The following is a 23,956-nucleotide window of genomic DNA, read 5'->3' on the forward strand; positions in this document are numbered from 1 at the left end:
CATAAAAGATTAGGGACCATGCTAATTATTTTCCCTCAGCAGTTGGTCTACCTAAGGAATTTTCTTAAAGTGGCCAAACAAACCGAGAGTCCAAAATGCAAAAGATGACCATGCAACAGATGCCTTTGTTGGATTGGATCCAATGTCGTCAACATATGTTCTTCCTATCCAGCAACTTATAATAAGAAAAATAATTGAGACGTTGCTGCAGGATTACTGGCTGCTTAGCGTATCTAATCTAGCTTAGCTTGAAGTAGTAGTAGGCATGCACATGCAGAAAAGGAAAGCCGTTTTGTTCTTATCCATCTGCAATTTTTTGTAAGAATCTTTTCTAGAGGAAGCTGTCGGCACAAAAGAGGTAGACTTGCGCACAGGTAGATCTCATCTTATAGAAGTCATCATCAGCCTCGCTGGACCAGCAAACTGGGTGTGGGCAAAACTGGCTGAAATGTGCAGTGCTGATTGGTGAAAAAATCTCCTGATGAAGGGCACTGATCATTAGTAAGGTTACATCAAGTTAACCGACTGTTTTTTTGCCTGCCAATGAGATGGTTAAAGCAGGGCCGAGCTTGAATGAAATAATGAAATATACGGAGTTATGCTCATTTGCTTTTTAATGCTTAGAATTGAGTTTAGATTACTTGTGGTGTATATATTGTAAAAATAGATAAACTCTGGCTATCAAATTTTATGTACCGGTTCTTAGGAACCCCATGTCGGATGTACTTATTTAAAGCTAGTTTTTCTTCTAATATAAAATAGGGTACCATGGTATCAGGCACACGTGATACTTTCGTTGTTCCAAAATATTATATTTTAGTTTAGGACATTTATCACGTGGAGACTATTTCCAAACTAATTGATTCATTGGAGTTGGTTAAAGTAAATAATATATTATTTTAATTCTGCATCGGTCAGTTCTAGGTAGACTGCGCAGTGGAGTATTCCCCATTAATCTTCAAATATATTTTTGGGGACCATGTGCCTCCAAATGTTCATTGTATATATTATAAGGAACTGGTTGGTTGAAGCGTTCTTCTAGAATAAATTGTGCCAAATATGGGCAAGAGGACTGGCAAATGATTTTCAGAGGTTTACTAGGATTTATTTTCGTAGAGACCCCTGTGATTCATAGCAGAAAAGATATGATAGTTTCTATAGGATTGTATCCATGGCCAATTTCAGAGGAAAATAAAATTCCTATAGGATCGAAAAAAATGTTGCTATTTGATTTTAAACTTTTAAATGTTTATGTTTTCTATATCACGTGTTAAAAAGGAGGCGTATAAGTCACAATAATTCTTTGTAAATATGGCTGCTCTTACATATAGGGCTATGTGAATTAAGTATACGTAGGAACCCTTATCCCAATTACTCGACCTATTCCATCAAAATTTATCCGGATTCTTTTTTTTTTCCGTGCGTTTGTTTTCCAAACTGCTCAACGGTATACGGTATGTTTTTTAAAACAATTTCTATTCAAATGTTTCATTAAAAAAATCATATTAATCTATTTTATAATTTTTATAACTAATAATTAATTAATAATGTACTAATCTATTACTACATTTTCCGGACCAGATAACTAATCCCTATATTGCTTATGCCGAACGTGGCCTAAGTCTCCAATCATATTTTCACCACCATTTACCTTTTTTTCCCCTGTGTTGCGTACTTTGATTAAGGGTCTGCTTTTAAGGCCATATCATGATGAAAATGAGTTTTTTAGTTATTCGAAGACACAACTAAATAAATTAAAAGATCACAAGGTAATTTCAAACCATCCAGAAAGATTACTGTCGAAAATCATATGTTTTACTACTTTTATTTCACAACATAACACTTTTTAGCATTATTAACGTTTAGATAGATACTAATAAATGTAGAACTATATACAACCAGTATATATTAATCAATAGATAAATCTAGATATAACTAGAGCATTCTAAGCCTAGCTATGATAATCCATTGACCCTTAGCTCAAATGAAACATTTTTTTTACAATTTAATCTTTTTAAAAATTATTTCAAACGTCGACTCTTGAAAAAGTTATTACATGAATAGTTGAATACATTATTATTTTTCTATCCATGATACTAGAGTCGACACCCTCACCCATAACCGCTAACATGAATTAGGTCAACACCGATGACATATTTATAAATAATTTATTTTACAACTAAGTTCTTAGCACCAATGCCTTCGATGATGATGACCTATTTGTAAAATAATTTATTTTATAAAGGTTTTGAAGAAATTGACACTCATGATCTATTTGTAAAATAAGTTTTTTTAATCTTTTAAATGGGTCATTGATGCTAAAACTAAACGTATCCTCAACGTCAGTGTTTTTTTCGCCTACCACGAGAGATGAGAATGTCGGTGCCGGTACATTGGATCTCGACGTCAATTACCCTCGCACGGACATAAGACTATATTTCTGAATTAAAATGAAATGTGAAAAAAAAAATCCAGTCAAATGAAGGCACCCTAGAACTCTTGAAAAAAAAAAAACGTACATCCAGCTCAACCGTCTAGACAAATTGAGCACTCTGGCACAGCAGTAGCAGTAGCAACCACGCCAAAAGCATCACCGTCGGTTGAGTCGTCATCCCCACCATTGACATCTGGCAGCTTAAAAATATTGGATGGCGTCCTTTCTTCTGATAATAACACCTAACCTGCGCCCACTCTTGCCATATTGCAACAGGACAATAACCAAAGCATAGATGCATATAATTCCACTTGTTTGCCCTACGCAAACGGTAAGCTCAGCTACCCCTCACTTTGGTAGTATCCAGCGTTATTGATACAGGCGCTACTGTGCTATATATCTCTGTCTACAAACTGGCTAAAGTAAAATACTTGTATTTTACTGTGGATAAAAGAAAAAAACATATTATGATATGGTATATACAAGTATATACAACATTTTATATCAAATATGTTATCATTTGTTTTCTTATTTCAATATAGAGTTAATCAGATCAAACGATTCCACTTAACCCTAGGCCGCAACTCGCTCTACCCAGCAGCCTCACATGAGAAAGCCTTAGTATACACTATTGAGTTACCTGATTTCTTTGCGGAGGGTAGATGAAACTTTCACAAACTCTCCCAGACGATCCACACCAATTAGGTACTCATGGACGACGACTATCCGTATAGGAGATCACTATCCATGAGTTATAAGCCCAATCGTCACCATATGCATCCATGATCTTCAAGAGTGAAACCCTCAAGAACACTCTAACTAAACGCACATCTTTAGTCTTGATTCTCACTATAATTACTCTAGAAGGTCTTTGAACTAGTTGGGGAGGCTCGAGAGGTGCTAAGATAGCCCTATGAGTCTACAAATTCAAACTGGGAGCCTTATCAATGGCTAGATCACTACGTTCCACTATAGTGTTGTCACACGTCATGTAGCCGTTGGAAAAAGTGCCAAGGGTCGGACCGTCCGACCAACACTTAGGGTTTTCTTTGAGTTAGGGGCCAAACTATCCGGTTTTGATCAGACTGTTTAATCCAACTTCTCTGGAATTGTAAAACCTAAGCATCTACAACTGACTCAGCTTACTCATTGATGCATATATAGATTCTTGTGTCCTCTCTTAATAGCACGGAGTTCCTATGACTCAAAATCAAAAATAAAAAGTCTTCAACAATGTCGAACTCTGCCTAGGATCACTTTGATCAAACAATTCGTGTTGATAACCAAAATTTTTCTCTGCATCACAAACTCATTAGTGCACAAATGCTTGACTAGCATTGCCATTAATCATCCAAAACTCGATTAGGGATCAGATGCACTTTTAACCATGGTACTACCATTATCGTATATCACAACGCTACACATATCTACGGTAAACCCCGATAAACAATCCCAAAATTATCTATGGTAGTGAACGATTTATAAAAACAAATGCTTAAAAATAAACTAAAATAAAAACCCCTTAAATCAACTTAGACATTAAAATTTCACATTTAAATTTTGGCAGCGGTTTACGAGAAAAAAATAAACAAACAAGAGAGCTGATTATTATCGCTCTGTTTTCTACTCACTCCGTCCCAAATTCCATGCTAGGTGGCTTTTTAGGATGGAGCAAGGATTTTTCAAGGTAATGGCAAGTCAGGATTTGTCCGTAGGCTAACTTCCAAACGTTCATGCAACACGTTTTATACGGTGAGAGTACTCTATGTGCAGCTCTAGGTTCCTCCATGGAGCATAATGATGTTGTGTGCACCTAAGAATTTTTGTGGTGGGTGATGTGTATGATGGTGCCGTAGTGGCGAGAGTGTGACGTATCCCTATTTTTCTTTTTTCCTTTTTCTCCCCTAAACATGTTTAGAGAGAGGAGAGAGAGATAGACTGCATATTTGGCAAGAAGGGGAGAGAGAGGAGCCTCCTCCTCCTCATCATGCATCAGCACTAGTGCCACCATTTCTTTGCCCCTCTCAATCTTTCCGAGAGAGAGAGAGAGAGAGAGGGAGTCTTGACTCTTGATTGGGGAAGGGGGAGAGAGAGAGAGGTACTACTACTATTCTTCTTCTTCTTCCACTTAATTCACTTCCAAATTTTGTTTCTTTTTCTGTGATTCTTTCCTGGCTGTGGTTTCCCGGTGTCATGGGGTTTCATGTTCTTGGCGGAAGCTTTGGGTGGATTTAGTTCTTGCTTGCTCATGTTTTTTCCTCCCATGTCTCCCTCCCACTTGTTCTTTCAGCTGGATCTCCGCGAGATTTGGGACCCCTTTGCAGCAAATTATTGGTGGGGAGCATAGCTATCAAGCTATATGCATAGGTTGTTCTTGGATTATTACTCTCTCTGTATCTGTTGTTCTTTGCCTCAGATTATGTTTTAGAGCAACAAGGCCTTTTAGGAATTTAAGGCTGCTGCCTGATGGTTTGACTGACCGGAGGTCCATGGAATTTTAGGCTGTGTGGCTAAAGTGGGAGTCTTGGCTTCACCTTTTGCTAGATTTGGGGTTATTTCAAGTTAAAATCTAGACGGTTTTCCTGTTTCTACTGCTTTTTACTTGGGGAGATGTACTCTCTTCTCTGCCGATGAAATGAGGTAGAGCTTCTTACTTTGGATGGCCTGTACGGTTCTAAGTTGACTTTTCTGATTTAGTTCCGTTAATGTGCTGTCAGAAGAATAATGGAAGATAAAAGTGGATGCTAGGTGTACGGGTATTTGGTGTCATTATTTGAAGTTTATTGAGCAAGATTGTCTGTCTTATGATAAATAGGTTATCCTAGTCGAGTTCCTGATGGATTTCAGTTGTTATTTCCCCCTCAAAAGTGGGCGTTCTCCTAAATTGGATGATGTACGGTACAAAAGTAGGATTTTTTTCCTGTTTAGTACTTGAATGATGGAGTAGGATCTTCCATGGGCAAAGATAGTACAGATAATGAGAGAAGTAATAACTACTCCCTCGGATCCAAAATAGACAGTATGTGACAGTTCAGATTTGTAATATTAGGATATGTCCATCCAGTTCAGGTTTGTTTATTTGGGACGGAGGGAGATGTCCATCTTGTAATAGGTTAGCAAAATTATAATGACAACCTTGCAATTTTCCCTTGTTTATTTTGGGCCGGTTGAAGTAGATAGTACATTGAAGTGATTACTGATTATACTTTTAAGTTTTCAACTTAACAGGAACTTTGTGGTTGAAAGTGTATTCCTGAAGAAATATAGCGTCTTGTCGGTCATAGAACATACTACTGATTATTAGCATTGATGTAGCCTATATGTCACTCTACTCTGTTCTTGGTTAACTTTGTGTGACCTCTTGCTGTTCTACACTGGTATGGTACTGACCGGCTGGCAGTGAGGACACCTTTTTTTTCTTTAGGTTGGATTAGACCGGTAGACGATGCCACTTAGGACTCAAGACTAGGGTACTTCTCATCCTGGAGAAAGTATACTGCACAGATAGATTAATCCATGATAAAGTTGACAGGGTTTGTTAATGACATTGGTGAGGCTGTACGTTGGTTCTTTGATTTATTTTTGGCCTTCATCATTTTTAACGGTTCATTCAGCTGTGTTTTGATGTTTGTTCAACCTACTCCCTAATCATTGTATGTGGATAGTAGATAAACCGAATTCAAGGTGTTAATATAACTATCAGTTAACTTGGCTACTTTTGTGTGCCGTTGTCAATTTGTCATCATGCCTAAACTGAACTTAAAAATAGCAGGACAGAAAATGTTCGTGGATCTTGAGTAATGCCTTCTAATAATGATAATGTTATCGCAAGAAATGGAGAATCATCCTGTCCAGTTCATGGGCAAGGCCAACTATGTAAGTACAAATTACGCAAATTGGCCTACTGGATCATAGCAGTTGAACAAAAGATAATGAACTCACTCATTGACTTCCGTGTCTGTATAGGATTTTCTCTCTGGGAATGGCTACCCAATTAAGCAGCTAGTTCATAGGAACTCTGACGGAGACTCCTCACCGACAAAGTCTGGGCAGTCTCACCAAGAAGCATCTGCAGCAAGTGACAGCAGTCTCAATGGACAACACACCTCAGCACAATCAGGTACTACATTTTCTTCAATGACATCATTTACACAATAAACCTCATTCTTCCCCTATCAAAGTTTTGTGGTGGTTTGCTTGAACTAGTGATCTTCTGTTTCATTTTCCTGACATAGTTGAGGCATGATCATAACCAACGTTTTGATTCTTATGTTACGGCTCTGTACAATCTAATACAACATATGTTGAGATACACACACATACATATTTGACTCTCAAGAAGCTAAATGGTTTCTTTTGGCACCTAGCTCCTATTATTTCAGTTTGGTACCAAATGAATTATAAACTGTAAATGCAGAATAGTCTGATAAAAGTCTATGAGAGAACAAAAAATGCAGTTATCACAACGGTGCTCAAATGAGCTTAAATTTTGTTTCAGTCTGAAATTTATTTGCCAGTGAGAAAAATTCATATATAATCTCAGAAGATCGACTAAAACTGCAGAAAACACAGAACATGTTCTTGTGTGTGACTATGTTACCCATTTTCAGTTTGTAACACGAGAACTATATTGCATTTGGATGATGCTCATTCAACTATTATTCCTACTCCCCTGTGTTACTTTGTTAAAAGATTGTAGATCTTAAATATATTGTTAAGGCCTTAAGGGTAATTTAACTGTAGTAACTTTGACTTACTAACGAAAGCAGATAAGAGTTTTAGTCCATATCTATTCTAACCCGAATCCCATAGGAATTAATAGTCACACCTGCTACAAAATTATGTAGTCAAAACAATACACTACAGGAAAGTTTATCCTAAATCAAATCCAAACAGACAATGATATCCATTTGAGGGGCCCAGGATGGTGTTTTGGTATATAAATTCACAGGCCTAAATCATATTCAATTATATGAATGTAATGATGTGTTAGTACCCACAGAAAAGGAGCACTTCTGTTTTCTTCTTATTGATCTGGCTCTGGGCATATTAAAGTGGGGGATTACGTGAAAAATAAATCATGCTAGCCTTTCAAATAATGATTGTCTCAATCGTAAGCATTATGCTTAGATAACCAATCTTTGCTCTGAAGAGCACAAAAGAGAAAAAAATTGTTCTTCAAATGGTCAAGCTTCAAATATATGGTAACGTAATTATTATGGTGCATAAGGTTTGTACTCTATAATATTTTTAAAAAATATGATACCTTTGTTATCCAGAATCAATAAAATATGTTCTTATGCCGGTTGGCATATGTGAGATCACTGTGTCCATTCCCCTGTGTTCGGAATTGCATGTGTTCTTCATGTTTGTATCAATTATGCATCTGTAGTGCTACATAATACTTTATAATATAATAATTAGAGGGCGCATTATGTGATCGACTTTAATACTCTGGGTTATGCTATTTCTTATAGAATGACACATGCACTCCAATTTCAATTGTTTGATTTATTAGAAATCACTTCCGTTTGTAAGATGAACAAGTGGCTGACATCACTTATTGTATGACAGTGTTTGTCCCCTCAGATATTAACCACAATGATAGTTATGAGAAGGGGGACCATGGCACAAAGTCAGTATTGTCCTTGGGGAACACAGAAGCTGCCTTTCCGCCTTCAAAGTTTGATTACAACCAACCTTTTGTAAGTTAACATCATCTTTAGTACTACTGCTGTGTTTGAACCTTGTGTTCTTTAGTTTAACAGTCCTTGTTTTTCCAGGCATGTGTTTCTTATCCATATGGTACCGATCCATATTATGGTGGAGTCTTAACAGGATACACTTCACACGCATTTGTATGTTAGACAAGTACTTCTTGGCCTCTTTTTGTTGTATTTTGCTTTGTCATTTATCCAAACAGCAGCAAGAAATGCTTTCAAATGGAAATAAAAGCTGTCCAAATAGTTCTCACCAATTTGTTAGAAGACTGCTGCAAATTTAGGTTTTCATATAATAATGCCATTTGGTGAGGATGATGCTGAAGAATATATAGGCAAGATAAACCCACAAATATGTGTTGCGGCACTAAACCTCCTGTGTGTTATCAAACAGGTTCATCCTCAAATTAGTGGTGCTGCAAACTCTAGGATGCCATTGCCTGTTGTTCCTTCTGCAGAAGAACCAATATTTGTCAATGCAAAGCAATACCATGCGATCCTTAGAAGAAGGCAAACACGTGCAAAATTGGAGGCCCAAAATAAGATGGTGAAAGGTCGGAAGGTATGGCTGAAGCATTTCATATTTGCTCCTAGCGATCTCTAGCGCGACTAATCATTGTCCTGGCAATCTCTACAAACTTTGTCAACCGTCTCATATAATCATGTTTAGATGATTCAGTCATCCTAGTACTATTCATTGACTAGTCATTTTTATTGTTGTCGGATGTACTTTTTATGCATATAATATTCCCTTACCAGCAAACATCAATAGAGGCAGTTAAATTTTCTGTAATGAGACAGAATTAGTGTTCTTTCATTTTTGGTTGCCAATCCTGTCTATTCCTTGTTTGGTTGCATTTGTTTCCTACATGCACGCCTGCTTAAGACTGTAACTACACTTCTCCAGATTACATTGATTGTGATGCCATTCTATTCCCAGCCTTACCTTCATGAATCACGACACCGTCATGCTATGAAGCGAGCCCGTGGTTCAGGAGGTCGGTTCCTTACCAAAAAGGAGCTGCTGGAACTGCAGCAGCAGAATCCACCACCGGTGTCACCTCAGGCTACAACAGGTGGAGGTAGAACCAGCGGCGGTGCGATGATTCTTGGCAAGAATCTATGCCCAGAGAACAGCACGTCCCGCTCGCCTTCGACACCGACAGGCTCCGAGATCTCCAGCATCTCGTTTGGGGGCAGCATGCTGGCTCATCACCAAGAGCACATCAGCTTCTCATCCGCTGATCATCGCCCCACCATGAACCAGAACCACCATGTCCCCATCATGAGGTGAAAACCTCAGGATTGCGGGAGGCGGATGGTGCTGGTACCCTCACTGGCGCGCTCCGGTGTGCCCGTGGCAATTCATCCTTGGCTTATGAAGTATATATATCTGATAATAATATGCTCTCATTTTATATGTAATGCAACTGTATATGTGTCGGACGAACTCCCAAGTTTGTTTTATTGTAAGTTGTAACTGAAAGAACTGTCGAGGTGTCGAGCTATGGATAATTGATATGTTTTGAGCACAAAAATTCTGAAGCTCCTGATATACCAATTGCAGGATGCTTTTGATGTATGCCTACCTCCAAGTCTGATCTTAAAAATCCTTAACTTGTGTAATCAATCATGGTTTATAGAACCTTGCTTCATGCAATCAATCATAGTTTTATAGAACCTGCTTGTAAATTGATTTTAAAAACTAGGCTGCTGTGTTATCTGCATTGCTTCTGTTAATGTTTTTTCTTCTGATCTGGTCAGGGTGGCCCAGATAGCATGTTTCTGGTCAAATTCGCATAAAATTTCTCGGAGTTTCTTATTTACTATTTATAACCGCTTCAATACGTGTATCGTGACAATTACAAATCCTGGGATTTCTGGTTTATCTAAGCTATCTTTTTGTTGTTTTTGTCATAATCTTTTTCCGCCTTGTGAACTCTTCATGATTGTATGTTTTTCTGGAACTTGTAGCCACTTTTTCAATTTTTGCCCTCTCACTTGAGCTTACAGTATTCCTCTAAAACAATTACTTTTTTTTTTAAAAAAAAGGTTCTCGTTGTAGTTTGAACAATATTTACATTCCTTGCATAAACCTAGAATTAGTTCCATATGCAACAGGAGGGACCAATACTTCCAAGGATAATGCAAGATGGTAGATGCCTATTCCATGAGTTGTGACCCTGTCGTCATCTGTGAACAACTGGAGTGAAATCCAGTGAAAGGAAACAAAATTGCAAAACTGGGAAATGGGAATCCTGTTTTGCTTGACGAATCCTCCAACTTTAGTGCCCACAGATAGTGGACGAGTGATTTGTTTGGCTTTTTTTGTAAGATGATAATCTACGAATAAAAATTTTAAATACATGTTCTTAGCAATCTAATAGCCAAGACTAAAAAATAAGCTACAATAAAATAACCTAAAATCAATATCAAATTTAAGATTAAAAATTTAAATTTTGGCTTATAAGTATAAACAAAAGCGAAAAAATGAGGGTGCAATTTACAATTCTCTAAATCAGACATTTTTTTTAATAATTCCTTGGGCTTTAAATTATCTAGGAATATTTTCGAAATGGCCCTTTGAGAAAAGGATTAGGGCATCTATTTCCAAATCCTACGAGATTCCTTAGAAATGACACAGTACACGCAGTTTTTTTATAAAAAAATGTTAGCAATAAGTCCATCTTAAACTTTTTTTGTTTCGTTCCTATATTTTTTTTCCGCGGTCCAATCCAACTAACATTTTTGTTTTCTTATGTGTTAGGATTGGTTTCCTGATGTGTTAGGATCCGAGCAACACTGTGCGTACGACGATCGTACATACGCACAAACGCAACAATAGGCAGCAACGGTGGCTGAATCGTAAATATATCGTACGTACACATATACCAAAATTTAGTATTGTACAACATTTTCCTTAGGATCCTCTGTTTAAATACTTACACATATACCAAAATTTAGTATTTTCTATTCCTCTTTTTTTGTCTTGCGTTTCAAAGATCCCTATATAGGCTTAAGGCATATGGACCACGTATACCACGATTTTTAAACTACAAAAGAGTCTGTACGTTAAAATTGTTTACTAGATGTTTACGATGTTTATAACCCAAAATATTTTTATTCATTTCTCTAAGCAACTGTCAATAATTATTCAATAGTCTAGAAAAATACACACTCACTACTCTGTTTTAATATATTATTAACTTCATTCCAATAGTATTATAGGTGTTCAAATTAAGTATTATTGACACCGTTTTTTTAAATTAGTAGAAGAAAAACTATTTATTAGCAATTTTAAAAAAATATATAGATAAATCAATAAAAGTAAATACTATAAAATGAACTATGATTAAAAATCTTCAAAATTAACTCTATTTGATTTTAAAATTTAAATTCTTCTGTCTTCGTTTCATAACGTAAGATGTTTAATTTTTTAGTTGCAACGTTTGACCATTCATCTTATTCAAAAATTTAGTATAAATATAAAAAGTGACAAGTCGTGCTTAAGATTTTTTAATAAAGTAAGTCACAAGCAAAATAAATAATATTTTTATAATTTTTAAATAAGATAAATGATTGAAAAAAAAATATCAAATATTTTACGTTATGAATAGGAGGGAGTAAGTATAAACGACACACGAAAAAAAAGAGAGACCATAACGACAAATAAAACGACGGCTTTTTACACGAGATTGAAAATCTTTTTATTACCATTCAAGTAGAGGGGAGCAGTACTCCAGTTTGATACGCTTTGCTCTGTCTGATACCTGTGATGCGTACACGTACACCACCATACACACTGCGCCACTCACACGGTACTGTACAAGATGAGCGCTAAAAAAAAAACCGATGTGGCGAGGGTGACGTCACTTGTTGGCCTCGGCCTCGGCGGCGCGGTGGGCCTCGATCTTGGCGGCGATGGCGGCGGCCTCGTGCTCGGCCGCCTCGAGGAGGAAGCTCCCGCCCTCGTCGTCGACGGCGACCTGGAGCGGCTGGGAGCCGAGGCCGTCGGCGACGGCGAGCATGATGCGGCGCATCTCGGCGCGGAACTCGGCGCGGTCGACGGCGCCGCTGTGATCGGCGTCGAACTGCTCGAAGACGGAGTCGTAGAGCGCGGAGACCTCGGCGGGGAGCGGCGCCGGCTCGGCGCAGCCGAAGCCGGCGCCGTCGAGGAGGCGGAAGGACTCGAGGGCGCGGCGGAGCTCGGCGCGGGACAGCACGCCGTCCCCGTTGGCGTCGAGCGCCGCGAAGCGCGCGTCGACGCTGCGGGCGAAGGCGTCGTCGTCCGCCACGAAGCCCCGCACCGTGGACCCGTCCAGGATCACCACGCTCATCCTGATCCGCCGCCGCCTGCTGATCCGCTTGGTTTTGGGTCTCGTTTGCTGTTGGAGTGCTGGTGCTGATCTGCTGCTGCGAGTAGTGTGATTAGTAGATTTGTAGTAGTGACGGGGGGGAGGGAGATATTTTCGTACGGCGAGATTAGGACGAATAAACAAACAAAACGATGGGCCGTTTCATCCTTTCTTTTCGTTTATACTCACGCGTGTTTGTTTCTGTGACCAGCCCCTACCCGCATGGGATGTGACCAGCCCCTACCCGCATGGGATATTTGATATTAATTAGAAGTATTAAATATAGTTTAATTAAAAAAACTAATTTCATAAATGAGAGCTAATCCACGAGATAAATTTTTAAGCCTAATTAATTCATAATTAGAAAATATTTATTGTAGCATCACATAGACTAATCATATATTAATTAGGCTCATTAGATTTTGTGAATTAGTCTAAAATTATGGATGGGTTTTATTAATAGTCTATATTTAATACTTCAAATTAGTGTCCAAACATCCGATGTGACATGGGGATAAAAAGTTTAGCATCATCTAAACAACCCCTTAGATTGCACTTTTTCGTTTATAATTAGATTGCATAGCTAAATTTTATATTTTATATTTTAAATTTAGAATTAATTTTAGAGTTTTCTAATCAAAATATATTTTAACGTTGTATTTTAATCATAAAAAATACATACATAAAAATTTTATTTATAAATCATTTTTTTCAAAATATGTCGTTTTGCCTCTGTGCGATCACTGTCAATATATGCTGTTTTTCTTTCTCAATCAGCGGCTTGGCCTTGGCCTTGGCTTCAGCTACCAAATTGCGCACATGGTTTGCTTTTTTCTTGTTGCGCTCTGTCCACTCACGGCAATTTATGTTTGATCGTGAGGATTTCACGGGATTCTCGTAGTAAATAATTACGTTTCGAGGGGCCCTTTCACCTTGGTTAGGAACCATTGGATATTGGCCGAATATAGACCGTGTTTTTACGGACAATGAACGACGAATCATTTTCCGAGTTTTTATAGCTATTTAATAATATAAATAATAAAATTAACTGTTATAAAATTAAAATTTTATTCTAAAAGGTTAGATGATAAACATCCTATAGAAATTTTTTATAAAAAATAAAAGTTTAAAACGTATGCATAAAAAACAAGAAATAATATGATATCCAAAGAACACAGCAATGCTACTATGCTCAGTTGATTTTTGACCGTACTCACTCCATCCAGAGTTATACTGTAGGATGTATAACCTTTTCCCCTTAATTAATTCGTGGTCCTCGTGCAGTCTTAAATCTCCAATGTGGTAGTTTGGTTCGATGTACATCGTTCTGTTAGTCTTAGGGTTAAGCTAAACTTTAAATTTTTAATATTAAATTTAGGGTTAATATTAAATTTTTAATAAAATTTGAAAGTTGAGACAGTGAGTTGGGAGCAGATCGGGTCTTCACCGCCTTCTCCCCCACAGCCGACCACCGCCAACGCTGCCTTCTCCCTCACTGCCCGCTGTGGCTGGGCCGGCCACCGCTGGCGCCGCCTCGTCCCTACCCGATGTGGCCGGCGTCGTCTCCCCCACTGCCGCCAGTGCCGCCTCCCCCCACAGCGCCGCCTCCACTACCCGCCGCCGCCGGCGGCTACCCCACGCACCGTCTCCCCCCGCGCGTCGGCTCCCCCCACAGCGCTGCCACCACTACCCGCCGTCGCCCAGCCGCCCACTGCCCAATGACACCACCGGCCTAGCTCGGCGCTGCTCCTCCCTCGGGCTCGCTTGGCGCAGCCTCCGCCCACAGGCTCGCTCGGAGCCGCCTCCTCCCTCAGATCTAAGATTGAGACAGTGAGTTGAGAGAGACATGGAAAATATGACTTGAGGGGCAGAATAGTCCATTTATATTTTAAATTTATTTTTAATTTATTTACCCTAAACCCTAACGACATGCATCAACCAAGATCAGACGGCTAGTTCGCTTTTAAAAAGAGGACCAAATTTACAAAGTTGAAAAAAGAAATGTCAGATCCATAATTAGCTTCAAAGTAGGATCGGATATGCAATTGTCCCATACTGTAATGTTTCTCAATTTAAAAATAGGGCTATTGCATAACTAATCCTATTTTGAAGCCTAATTACATATTTAATCCTATTTTTTCACTTTGCATATTTGACCCCAGTTTTCAGCTCGGCTAACTCTAGTCTGTTAAGTGAGAGTAACGATGTAAAATAAGACATAAAAGGATATTTTTACCCTTATATATTTGACCCTACTTTGTAAATGTTCCTGGCATATTTGGCACCATTTGACCCTTGTGACAAAGTTATGATTCATTAAAATCTACATTTGGATTATAACCCATTTGTACTCTAGGACAACGTTAATGAATCATAACCCATTGGGATTACATTTTTGACACTTAATGAATCATAACCGCCGGCGTGATCCTCTCACACTTAATGAACTACCAAACCCATTTGGATTACATTACATATAGTCGCCGTTTACCAAGGCATGAGCTCACGAGCTAGAGCGAAGCTTAATTAGCATCAAGAATTCAAGATCGGAAGGAGCTCTCGTGCGGCGGCAGCGGCGACGCGGGAACTGGATGGGAAACTGCGGGGCGTCGCAGCGCGCCGTGGAGTCATGGGCCGACGGCGACGAGTGGGAGGATGAGGCGGCAGCGGCGTCATCGTCGGAGGACGACCACCGCGAGAGGAGGGAGCACGTGGCGGAGGTGACCATCAGGATCACCAAGAGCGGCGACGGCCCGCCCGCGGCCGCTGCCGCCTCTGCACACGTCGTTACCCCAAGCCGCCGCACCGGGCGCTGCCGCCTCCGCGCGCGCTGTCGCCGTAAGCCGCCGCTGCCCCGCGCGCGCCGTCGTCGTGAGCCGCCGCGCTGGGCGCTGCCGCCTCCGCGCGCGCCGTCGCCGGGAGCCGCCGCCACCGCCCCGTGCGCGTGCCGCCGTCGCGAGCCACCGCCACAGCCTCGCCGCCGCCCCGTCGCCCAAGCGCGCGCGCTGGCCGCCACCGCCCCTCCACGAGCGCGAGCCGCTGCCGCCACCCCTCCGCGCGCGCGCTGCCCCAGCCGGCCCCCGCAGCCCCGCCGCGCGCGCGCGAGCTGCCGCCTGCCCACTGGCCGGCGCGCGACCCGGCCGCCCAACCGCGCGTGATCCGCCGCCGCCACCTCGCCGCGTGCGCGCCCGCTTCCCCCGCCGGCCACCGCCCCCTCCGCTCACCGCCGCAAACCCCGCCTGCCTCCTTGGTCAGAGAGAGAGAGAGATAGAAGATAGGTTTTGAGAGCGAGGGCATTTTGGTCATTTCGTGTGGCCTTTTATTTATTTTTTTCCACCTCTAACTCACAGTAAGAGAGTCAAACGATGCATTTGTTTTTGAAGAATATGGAATATGGTTAAATCTATAAAATAAAAAAATAAGATCAAATGTGTAGTTAGGCTTCAAAACAGAGTCAGTTATGCAATAGCCCCTTTAAAAATATATAGTGTATTTTTTAGATATAAGTTATTCAATAATTACTCTACGATAATAAAATTTGTATGACTTAAAATTGATGTTGTCATATTTGTATTGGAAAATAATTTTCTATATCTGTACTTTTATGATATATTAGTGATATATTAATATATTACTCTTTGGTCGAAATCCTATCTAACAAAATAAAATAAGGTTGTATTTTGAAATAGAGGGAGTGTATTTTCACCAAATGGTTAACCAATAGCATGATTTTTGTACTACTTTAGTTTTAGGATTTCCTTAAGGTACACCGAAGAATCATCCTTTGCAATTTGATCCAGGAGGTCATGGATGGTAAGAGTTATTTATTGCCATTTAATGCTTAATGCTAACTAGTTAACTGTAATAAGAAAAGCAATAAAGTTTACTTAACCTTGTTAATATGAAAATTTTTACGGGATTATCTTTTCGCTTTCCCTTGTGCTTATAAGCTAAATTTAAATTTATAACCTTAAATTTAAAGTTAATTTATAAATTTTATCATAGTTATTTCTGCCTTCACTTTTATATCACTGCATGGAAGATCACTCCCTTATGTAATGAAACGTATATGGGTAAAGCTTCAGTTTTTAATTATATATTGTTATAGTAGATTAAACATGAAATGATTGGGTTACTTTTAGTTTACTAGTAATTAATCCATGCTTCGAATAGGGGTACACAGGGGCTACATACCCATATGATTGGGGATGGAGTAGGAGAATGGATCGAGAATTAAATATTGGATTACTTGCTTTTAATCAAATGTTAAAATAAAACAAATAATCCTCTTATGCCTCTATAGTGGTTAGATGCAACATCTTAAGGTAACTTTTTTCTTAATCTTGATGATGTTGGAAAATATGTGCTACCTTCATTTTTAGATATGAGCATTCTATATTTTTTTTAAAGAAAAGACTAAGAAGAGATCAATTTTTTCTAGGTACTACCATGGTTAATTTTTGAATCGATTGGAATCCCCTTCCAATTATATGATTAGCTCTGAACTATTAGAATAATGAGAATCGGTATAAAAATGATTGGAATAAGAGAACCGATAAAAAACTTACACTATAGTACACAAATATTTATATTTTAAAATGGAGAATGTACCTACCATATATGGTCTAATAACTAGGTATCAGTTCAGATACATATGTGAATCAAATTTGAAACCTACGTAACAGTCTATCCGTTTTGAGATTTTTTTTAAAAAAAATAATACTTTTTCAATAAAAGATTACAACAATATACATTGGGTGAGAAAAATTATGAAAATAAAGCACCAACGAACCTTGTGTGATCGACAGAGCCGTATCGAAAAACGAACGACGAGGTCCTATCAAACAGTACAGTAGACTCCCTCCCCGGAAGTGGAGGCTCATGTCAAACTGCACCATGTGGATAAACTCCATATCAAACAAACAGGTATCGACATATTCCTATCTATCCGACCCAAATTGATTGTGCTTTATTATTGCTATTTTCGATATCCAACCTTATTTGCACAATTTTTCATTTAAATTATATACTTTTTAAAAAAATTCTCCCATTTAAACAGTATAGTTTTCTAGCATTTATGATATTTCTTTTTTCACTGGCACTTGATTAGAAGTAGAACCCTGCATACTTACACTAGAACCGTTAGATTTAGATCCAACGTACGTGATAGTAGCACTCACTATCTACTCCCTCATCTCCATCCAGCTCGTCGCCCTCGACCAGCCAGCCACCTCCACCTCCGCCTCCAATGCCGCCCATGGCCATCTCCACCCCGCTCGCCGTCCGCGCGTCTCCCACCGGCCTCCTCTCCCGCAGGTGAGACCACAGAACCCCCACCTCTGCACGCACCCCCCCCTTCTTACCCGCGCACCGTTCTTGCCCTCACCCCTCGGTCTTGCTTCTTTCTGTAGGCGGGGGGAAGCCAAATCATGCGTGCGTCTCCAAGGTGATGCCTTTTAACCTTTCCCCTTAGCAAAGCATGAAAGGAACATTTCGTGAATTTTAACCTTTCCCCTTGGGTTGGTCCTGTAGCCAAACCTTGTTTGGGATTTGATCGTTGATTTGGTATAGCTTTTAGTAAGATGTTGCAGGTGGTCTTGCACATATTAGGACATGACAACATGGTGTAGTTCTTGTTTAAGCCGTTGATTGCTCGACTATGGGGGCTTTCATTGCCAAGGTGGTCAGTGTTACACCATTTTGTGTGATTGATGGATATGTTGCACAATTAACTCACTAGTTTGTAGAAAATAATGGACGGTCAAAGTAGTTAGGGTGCCATAAGAAATTTTTATAAATATGCCTTTGATTGAGTGATTAATATTAAAGGGTCTGGTTCAATCCAAAATTTCCTATGAAATAAGGAGGCAACCCTGATTCCTGGTGGTTAGTTCCGCACAAAATCTACTCTACATGATCTCCTGATACGAATCGATGAGAACAGATTTAGGATAGAACTACATTGGTTTGTAACTTAGAGCTGATCTAGCTGGATTCTGGGCTTATCTGCCCCATGGATGTTTCTTGGGATAACATATGATGCTGATCTACATGGAGGAATTGATTGCCAGCCTCTTCTGCTACTAGTGTAGTTATTGGTGTCGTAGATTGTGGAGCGGATCAGCCCAGGAACCAGCTGGATCAATAAGTCATGAACTGATCCAGTTCTAACTTTGAAGCTAGCTATGTGCTCTTGACTCTCGTTGATTGGTTTTGGGAGATCATGGAGGAGAAATGGTTTGTGTGTGGCACTAGGGAAAAGGCACATACTGGTGACGCCTCTGCCTCCTCATATTATAGCACATTCTGCCTTTGGACCAGATCCTTTTCCATTTAGCAACTAAATGGTTTAATAGTCTGTCTCATGACCATCACTTCCCAGTTATCTTTCTCCCTACCTATTTGGATCCTAGTTGTCTTGCTCTGTGCCTATTTAGATTAGGGTCTCCATTGGCAGGTACCACAATGAGAGAATTTCATTGTCAGGTATTATACGAGAGTTTGTCAAACTAGAGACTAGAGTACTGGGATTATCTAAGGTACGCATCATGAATGCCTGAATGGTGCAATTTTTTGCAATAATGGATATGCACAAACAATGGAGTATGTGTCGCAAGGATTTAGAGAACAAAGAAATTATCTCTATTGCGTGTCAGAAGGTGGAGATTTTGACTATGCAAGTGTTTGGACACTTTGGCTGGAGATTTAGCAATAGAATTGAGTAATGCTTTACTCTAGTGATCCTCGTTGTTCCTCTCTTGCTTGATGGACTTTTAGCTATATGTATGGGCCAAATTTATGCGTGTTAGGAATCTATAAACTTTGTAATAAGTGGTTGTAGCTTCTTTGAAGTCAAGGCTGGATTCTTTTATCCATTATCTAAAAAATGTGTCGCAAGGATAACACTAATATAAGACATATCACCTCAGTTTGGTCTGGTCGTGAAATTGGTTGAGTGCTTTTTTTTTTTTTGCAAAATACTGAACAGTATTGCACGCTTGTATTTGTGTTAACGTGTTCATCTGTGTGATGTATTAGCACAACTCAGCATGTCATAATGACGAATATGGAGAATGCTATTTTTTCTTTAAACGTGAATTTTGGATCCCTTTCTGTTTAGTTCATCTGTCTTTTCTCATAATATGTTGTTACAAATGTGCTGAATTGCAGTCTTACTCAAATTTCCACACATAGGATTGCAATTTGCAGCACCAGGTATTTCTTCAAGGTTGGATGACAGGATACATTGCCATTCTTCTCTGAGGTGATATATTTGAAACTTCCATGCCTGATTTTTATTGCACTAACAATTCATCTAGGTTTAATTATGCTGTGTATTTGAACCTATTTTATTCATCCATAACATTGCAAACTTTTTTTTCCCACAGGCAAAATACAATTGTAGCATCAGAGAATGAAAATCCACCTTTAATGCCTGCCATCATGACTCCTGCTGGTGCTCTTGATCTGGCAACTGTATTGCTGGGAAACCGTATAATCTTCATTGGTCAATACATTAACTCACAGGTGGCACAGCGTGTAATATCACAGCTCGTCACACTCGCTACTGTTGATGAAGAGGCTGATATTCTGGTTAGTGATAATTTTTGTGCTAAAACAGATCTGAGATATACCTCCAGAGTTCAACTCATAACATTTTACCTAGTACACTCTGCAGCGGGTATCGTGGCTCTATATCTCATATATCTACCTCCTTTTGTGTAATTCAAAATTATACTCCTGTTTTGCCAGATCTACCTCAACTGCCCAGGCGGAAGTCTCTATTCCATCTTAGCAATATATGATTGCATGTCCTGGGTAAGTTATCTATGTTGAGCTGCTTTTCTATCTTCTCCATGCATTTGGTGATTATGTTCACATGTATTTTTTCTTGTTTATGTATTGTATGAGTTGTTCTTCCACCCAATTTACTTTTTACATTGTTGGACCAGATCCCATTGTAGATGCAGGTCAACATTCTGTATCTCCAGTACTATTCATGCGCCTTAGCTAGTGAACTTACATCTGAACTATAGCACAACTTTAGCATTAACAGGAAAGCCTAGTGTAATTTATGCAAAAAAAAATTCTTATATCAATGGTGTTGTTTGCAGCAGTTATATTCTTATACTGGTATTTTAATACATACTAGACCTGAGCATTTACTAAGATTGCAAAAAAAAAAAAACTTATATCAATGGTGTTGTTTGCAGCAGTTGTAAAATAGGGCCTCTGGTTGTGCTTGTTCAGTTGTCACTAACCACTGTCAACTACTCCCTATATAATTACTAAGATTGCAATCATATTTTATTTGTGTAGATATAAATATGTTCTCTTGTCTAGTACTATGTTTTCTTTCAAATGACATTGAGTGGTTCAAAATGAACTAACCAACGTAATTTATTAAAGAATTTAGGGGTATATAATAATGTCATTTACCTTGCCAGAAGAGCTTTGTATAATGGCTTAAGTGTCCATTTATTTTGAGAAACACATGCTTTGCCTTACCGATAGAGAGTGATGGCTCTTTTATGAAATTTTGTCAAGAGGGCCCAAACTTAAACGCTGATATAGCTATGTTGTTCCAATGCATTTGATTTGTATGTTTCGAAGGTTCACTTTAGTTATTAGATCTGACCTTATTTTTTTCTTGTTATATGCCAGTTTTTACATTTTCTGAAACAAATACTTGTACCTGTAATATTGTGTACCAATAAACAAATCTCAAGTTATTAGTCTCACTTTCTTGTTCTGTGCTAACACATCAACCATTTATTGCAGATCAAGCCCAAAGTTGGGACAGTGTGCTTTGGTGTTGTTGCTAGCCAAGCAGCAATTATACTTGCTGGCGGTGAGAAGGGAATGCGCTATGCTATGCCAAATGCTAGAGTCATGATTCATCAACCTCAAGGTGGATCAGAGGTATGATTTGGGGGCTTTCTTATATGAGTCGCTACACCAGGCACAAAACTTGCATGCTTTTGTGTTTATTGTATGAAGTTAGTTTTTGATTCTAACAGTTGGATGATTTGCAGGGTAATGTGGAGGAGGTGAGGCGACAGGTTGGGGAAACCATTTATGCTCGTGATGTAAGTGTTTTATGATAGACAACATGTTCTATATTTTCTTCAATATACATTTTAATCAGATGTTTGATGAGTCTAAGGAATTAATCTCCTAATTCTGGTCTCTAAGCGATTAAAGCGTCTCTAAACAAATATGGATGCAGAAAGTTGATAAGATGTTTGCTGCTTTCACCGGGCAATCCTTGGACATGGTGCAACAGTGGACAGAGAGGGATCGTTTCATGTCTTCATCTGAAGTAAGTTTAATCTCCTAAGTGCATCTGCAAAAAGTAAAGCATCATTTGCCATGTTGAATCACGACTTACTTTTCCCCTTATTTTTTTCCCTAGGCCATGGACTTTGGACTACTTGATGCCCTGCTGGAAACAAGATACTAATGAACACACCTAGCTACATTTTTATTAGCAGAGGCTGCTACAAGGACTCTGGAAAGTGAAGCTGAAACTGAGAATTTCGCAGTCCAACTAGTTCAAAGCCTTCAATGACATCTGGATCTGTGAGCTTTGAATATAGATCATCGTTCATTTGAGCAGCCGCAGTTTGATCCCTGCGTTGAGTGTGGTTTCCGCATTTCTTTTTTGGATCTGCAGTTTTTGGACCTCACCAGTTTATGGTCCCATTACATTGGGCATGATAATGTTTAGGGTAGGACACCGATGATGAGACGTAGGGATGAAAACGATCGAAAGTGGTTGGAAACGATATCATTTTTACATATATGGTTTCGTTATGGGCGTGGATTTTTCATATTTATGAATTTAACTATTTTGTGGTTATTTCACTATGATGCAAACAGAAATTAGGAAAACTAAACTTGTATGTAACTTGGTATGTTCGTGAACTTTTTGTCGTTTTCACCCCTAATGACATGATCTTTGTATATTTTACCAATATGCTGATTCCAGACTTGTGCAACTTTTGTGTGTGTGTATATATACCAACTTTTCTAATAAATTGTTTTAGGCCAGGAAATTTATAGGAATTTTAGAGGATTTTATTCCTATAGGAATTTTTCCAACAAAATCCTTTGAATCAGAAGAATGAACCCTATGAAATTTCCGTGAAATGTCTCTTTCTATGTAAATTTTAGAAGAAATATAACAAAAGGTAGAACCTCATAGAAAAAATCCTATGAGTCTTTATCTCTCCTCAAATTCCTATGTTTTTCTTGTGGTCCAATCAAATGATCATTTCTATGTTTTTCCTGTGTTTTGCAATCCTCTGTTTTACACTTACATTCCTATCAGAATTATATGTTTTTCCTATTCCTCTGTTTTTCCATTCCAGTGATTCAAAGGGACCCTTAGTATATACTCCTTCCATATTTTTTTATATGACACCGTTGACTTTTAGGTTCACGTTTGACTATTTGTCTTATTTAAAAAAATTATATAATTATTAATTATTTTGTTATAATATGATTTATTATTATAGGAACTTTAAGTATGTATTATAATTTTGCATATTTGAATATAAATTTTAAATAAGACGAATGATCAAACGTAATCCTAAAAGTTAACGGTGTCATACATAAAAATATGGAAGGAGTAATTTTTATAGATACAACTAGTATAAGAGACTCTAAATTGATCCTGATTGAAACCTTCAAAGGAAACGATGAAGCCACAAAATCATTGGAGTTAGAGAAACAAGTGATTCATGAAAAATCTAGAAAAAAGTGAAGGAGAGACCGCTTTTGAGTAAAAACTCACCGCAATGACCAGATGATGTTGGACCAACTTCAAATACTTGCTCTGTGGATGAATCGACGAAGAAATAAAAATTGCGGGAGAAGAAGAGGAATCTTGTGATCGTCGTAGAGAGAAAGGGGGAATTAGTTTGCGTTCAGTTGGGAAAATAATTTGAGAGATCATATTGACGTATATGATCACATATTTAAAATATTAAATATAGCTTAATTATAAATAAATTTTAGATTTCGCTTAGAAACCGCGAGGCGAATCTTCTGAGTCTAATTAATCCGTCATTAGTATATCTAGGTTACCGTAGCACGTATGGCTAATCATGTACTAATTAAGCGCTCAAAAGATTCGTCTCACAATTTCCTCCATAACTATGTAATTAATTTTAATGTTTATGTATATTTAATATTTTATTTAGGTGTTCAAAGATTCGATGTGATGTTTTTAAAAAAAGTTTTTTCGAACTAAACGGGGCCTTAGAATTGTGGCTGTTCAAAACGCAATAGATGACTTCCAAAAAAAAAACCACCATCTCCATGTCCTCCCACCTCTACTAAGGCAGGGCCTTAGAATTGTGACCGTTCAAAACGCAATAGGTGACTTCCAAAAAAACCACCATCTCCATGTCCTTCCATTCTTTATTAACTATAAAAAATAG

At 38.7% G+C, this 23,956-nt stretch overlaps 3 protein-coding genes across 9 annotated transcripts; 2 read left to right on the top strand and 1 right to left on the bottom strand.

Annotated features, from left to right (window-relative positions):
• The first annotated feature begins 4,361 nt into the window (after positions 1 to 4,361).
• LOC102719750 (nuclear transcription factor Y subunit A-3-like) lies at positions 4,362 to 9,858 on the top strand. Of its 6 annotated transcripts, XM_015835761.1 has the most exons (9): positions 4,362 to 4,532; positions 4,725 to 4,801; positions 4,936 to 5,074; positions 6,207 to 6,310; positions 6,401 to 6,554; positions 8,009 to 8,139; positions 8,218 to 8,292; positions 8,549 to 8,716; positions 9,095 to 9,858. In XM_015835761.1, the coding sequence occupies exons 4-9, from the start codon at positions 6,248 to 6,250 to the stop codon at positions 9,446 to 9,448; spliced, it is 945 nt and encodes a 314-aa protein (XP_015691247.1). In that variant the 5' UTR covers positions 4,362 to 4,532; positions 4,725 to 4,801; positions 4,936 to 5,074; positions 6,207 to 6,247; the 3' UTR covers positions 9,449 to 9,858. The 6 variants fall into 6 exon arrangements, with proteins under 6 accessions (XP_015691247.1, XP_015691248.1, XP_006650188.1 ...); XM_015835762.1 differs by lacking the exon at positions 4,936 to 5,074; XM_006650125.2 differs by lacking the exons at positions 4,725 to 4,801; positions 4,936 to 5,074 and having other exon boundaries at positions 6,204 to 6,310.
• Positions 9,859 to 11,836: 1,978 nt separating this feature from the next.
• Positions 11,837 to 12,664, bottom strand: LOC102715195. Its single transcript, XM_040522419.1, has one exon. The coding sequence runs from the start codon at positions 12,489 to 12,491 to the stop codon at positions 12,024 to 12,026; it is 468 nt and encodes a 155-aa protein (XP_040378353.1). The 5' UTR covers positions 12,492 to 12,664; the 3' UTR covers positions 11,837 to 12,023.
• A 4,738-nt stretch (positions 12,665 to 17,402) lies between these two features.
• LOC102715471 (ATP-dependent Clp protease proteolytic subunit 6, chloroplastic) lies at positions 17,403 to 22,342 on the top strand. 2 transcript variants are annotated; one of them, XM_015835735.2, is made up of 10 exons: positions 17,403 to 17,435; positions 17,715 to 17,825; positions 17,921 to 17,955; positions 19,680 to 19,773; positions 19,898 to 20,102; positions 20,262 to 20,327; positions 21,291 to 21,431; positions 21,545 to 21,598; positions 21,739 to 21,831; positions 21,925 to 22,342. In XM_015835735.2, exons 2-10 carry the CDS (start codon positions 17,758 to 17,760, stop codon positions 21,970 to 21,972), a joined length of 804 nt encoding a protein of 267 aa, XP_015691221.1. In that variant the 5' UTR covers positions 17,403 to 17,435; positions 17,715 to 17,757; the 3' UTR covers positions 21,973 to 22,342. The 2 variants fall into 2 exon arrangements, with proteins under 2 accessions (XP_015691221.1, XP_006651496.2); XM_006651433.3 differs by having other exon boundaries at positions 17,404 to 17,435; positions 19,704 to 19,773.
• The last annotated feature ends 1,614 nt before the right edge of the window (positions 22,343 to 23,956 follow it).

Source organism: Oryza brachyantha, chromosome 3 (assembly GCF_000231095.2).
Source record: "Oryza brachyantha chromosome 3, ObraRS2, whole genome shotgun sequence".
In the NCBI taxonomy this organism is placed as follows: Eukaryota; Viridiplantae; Streptophyta; class Magnoliopsida; order Poales; family Poaceae; genus Oryza; species Oryza brachyantha.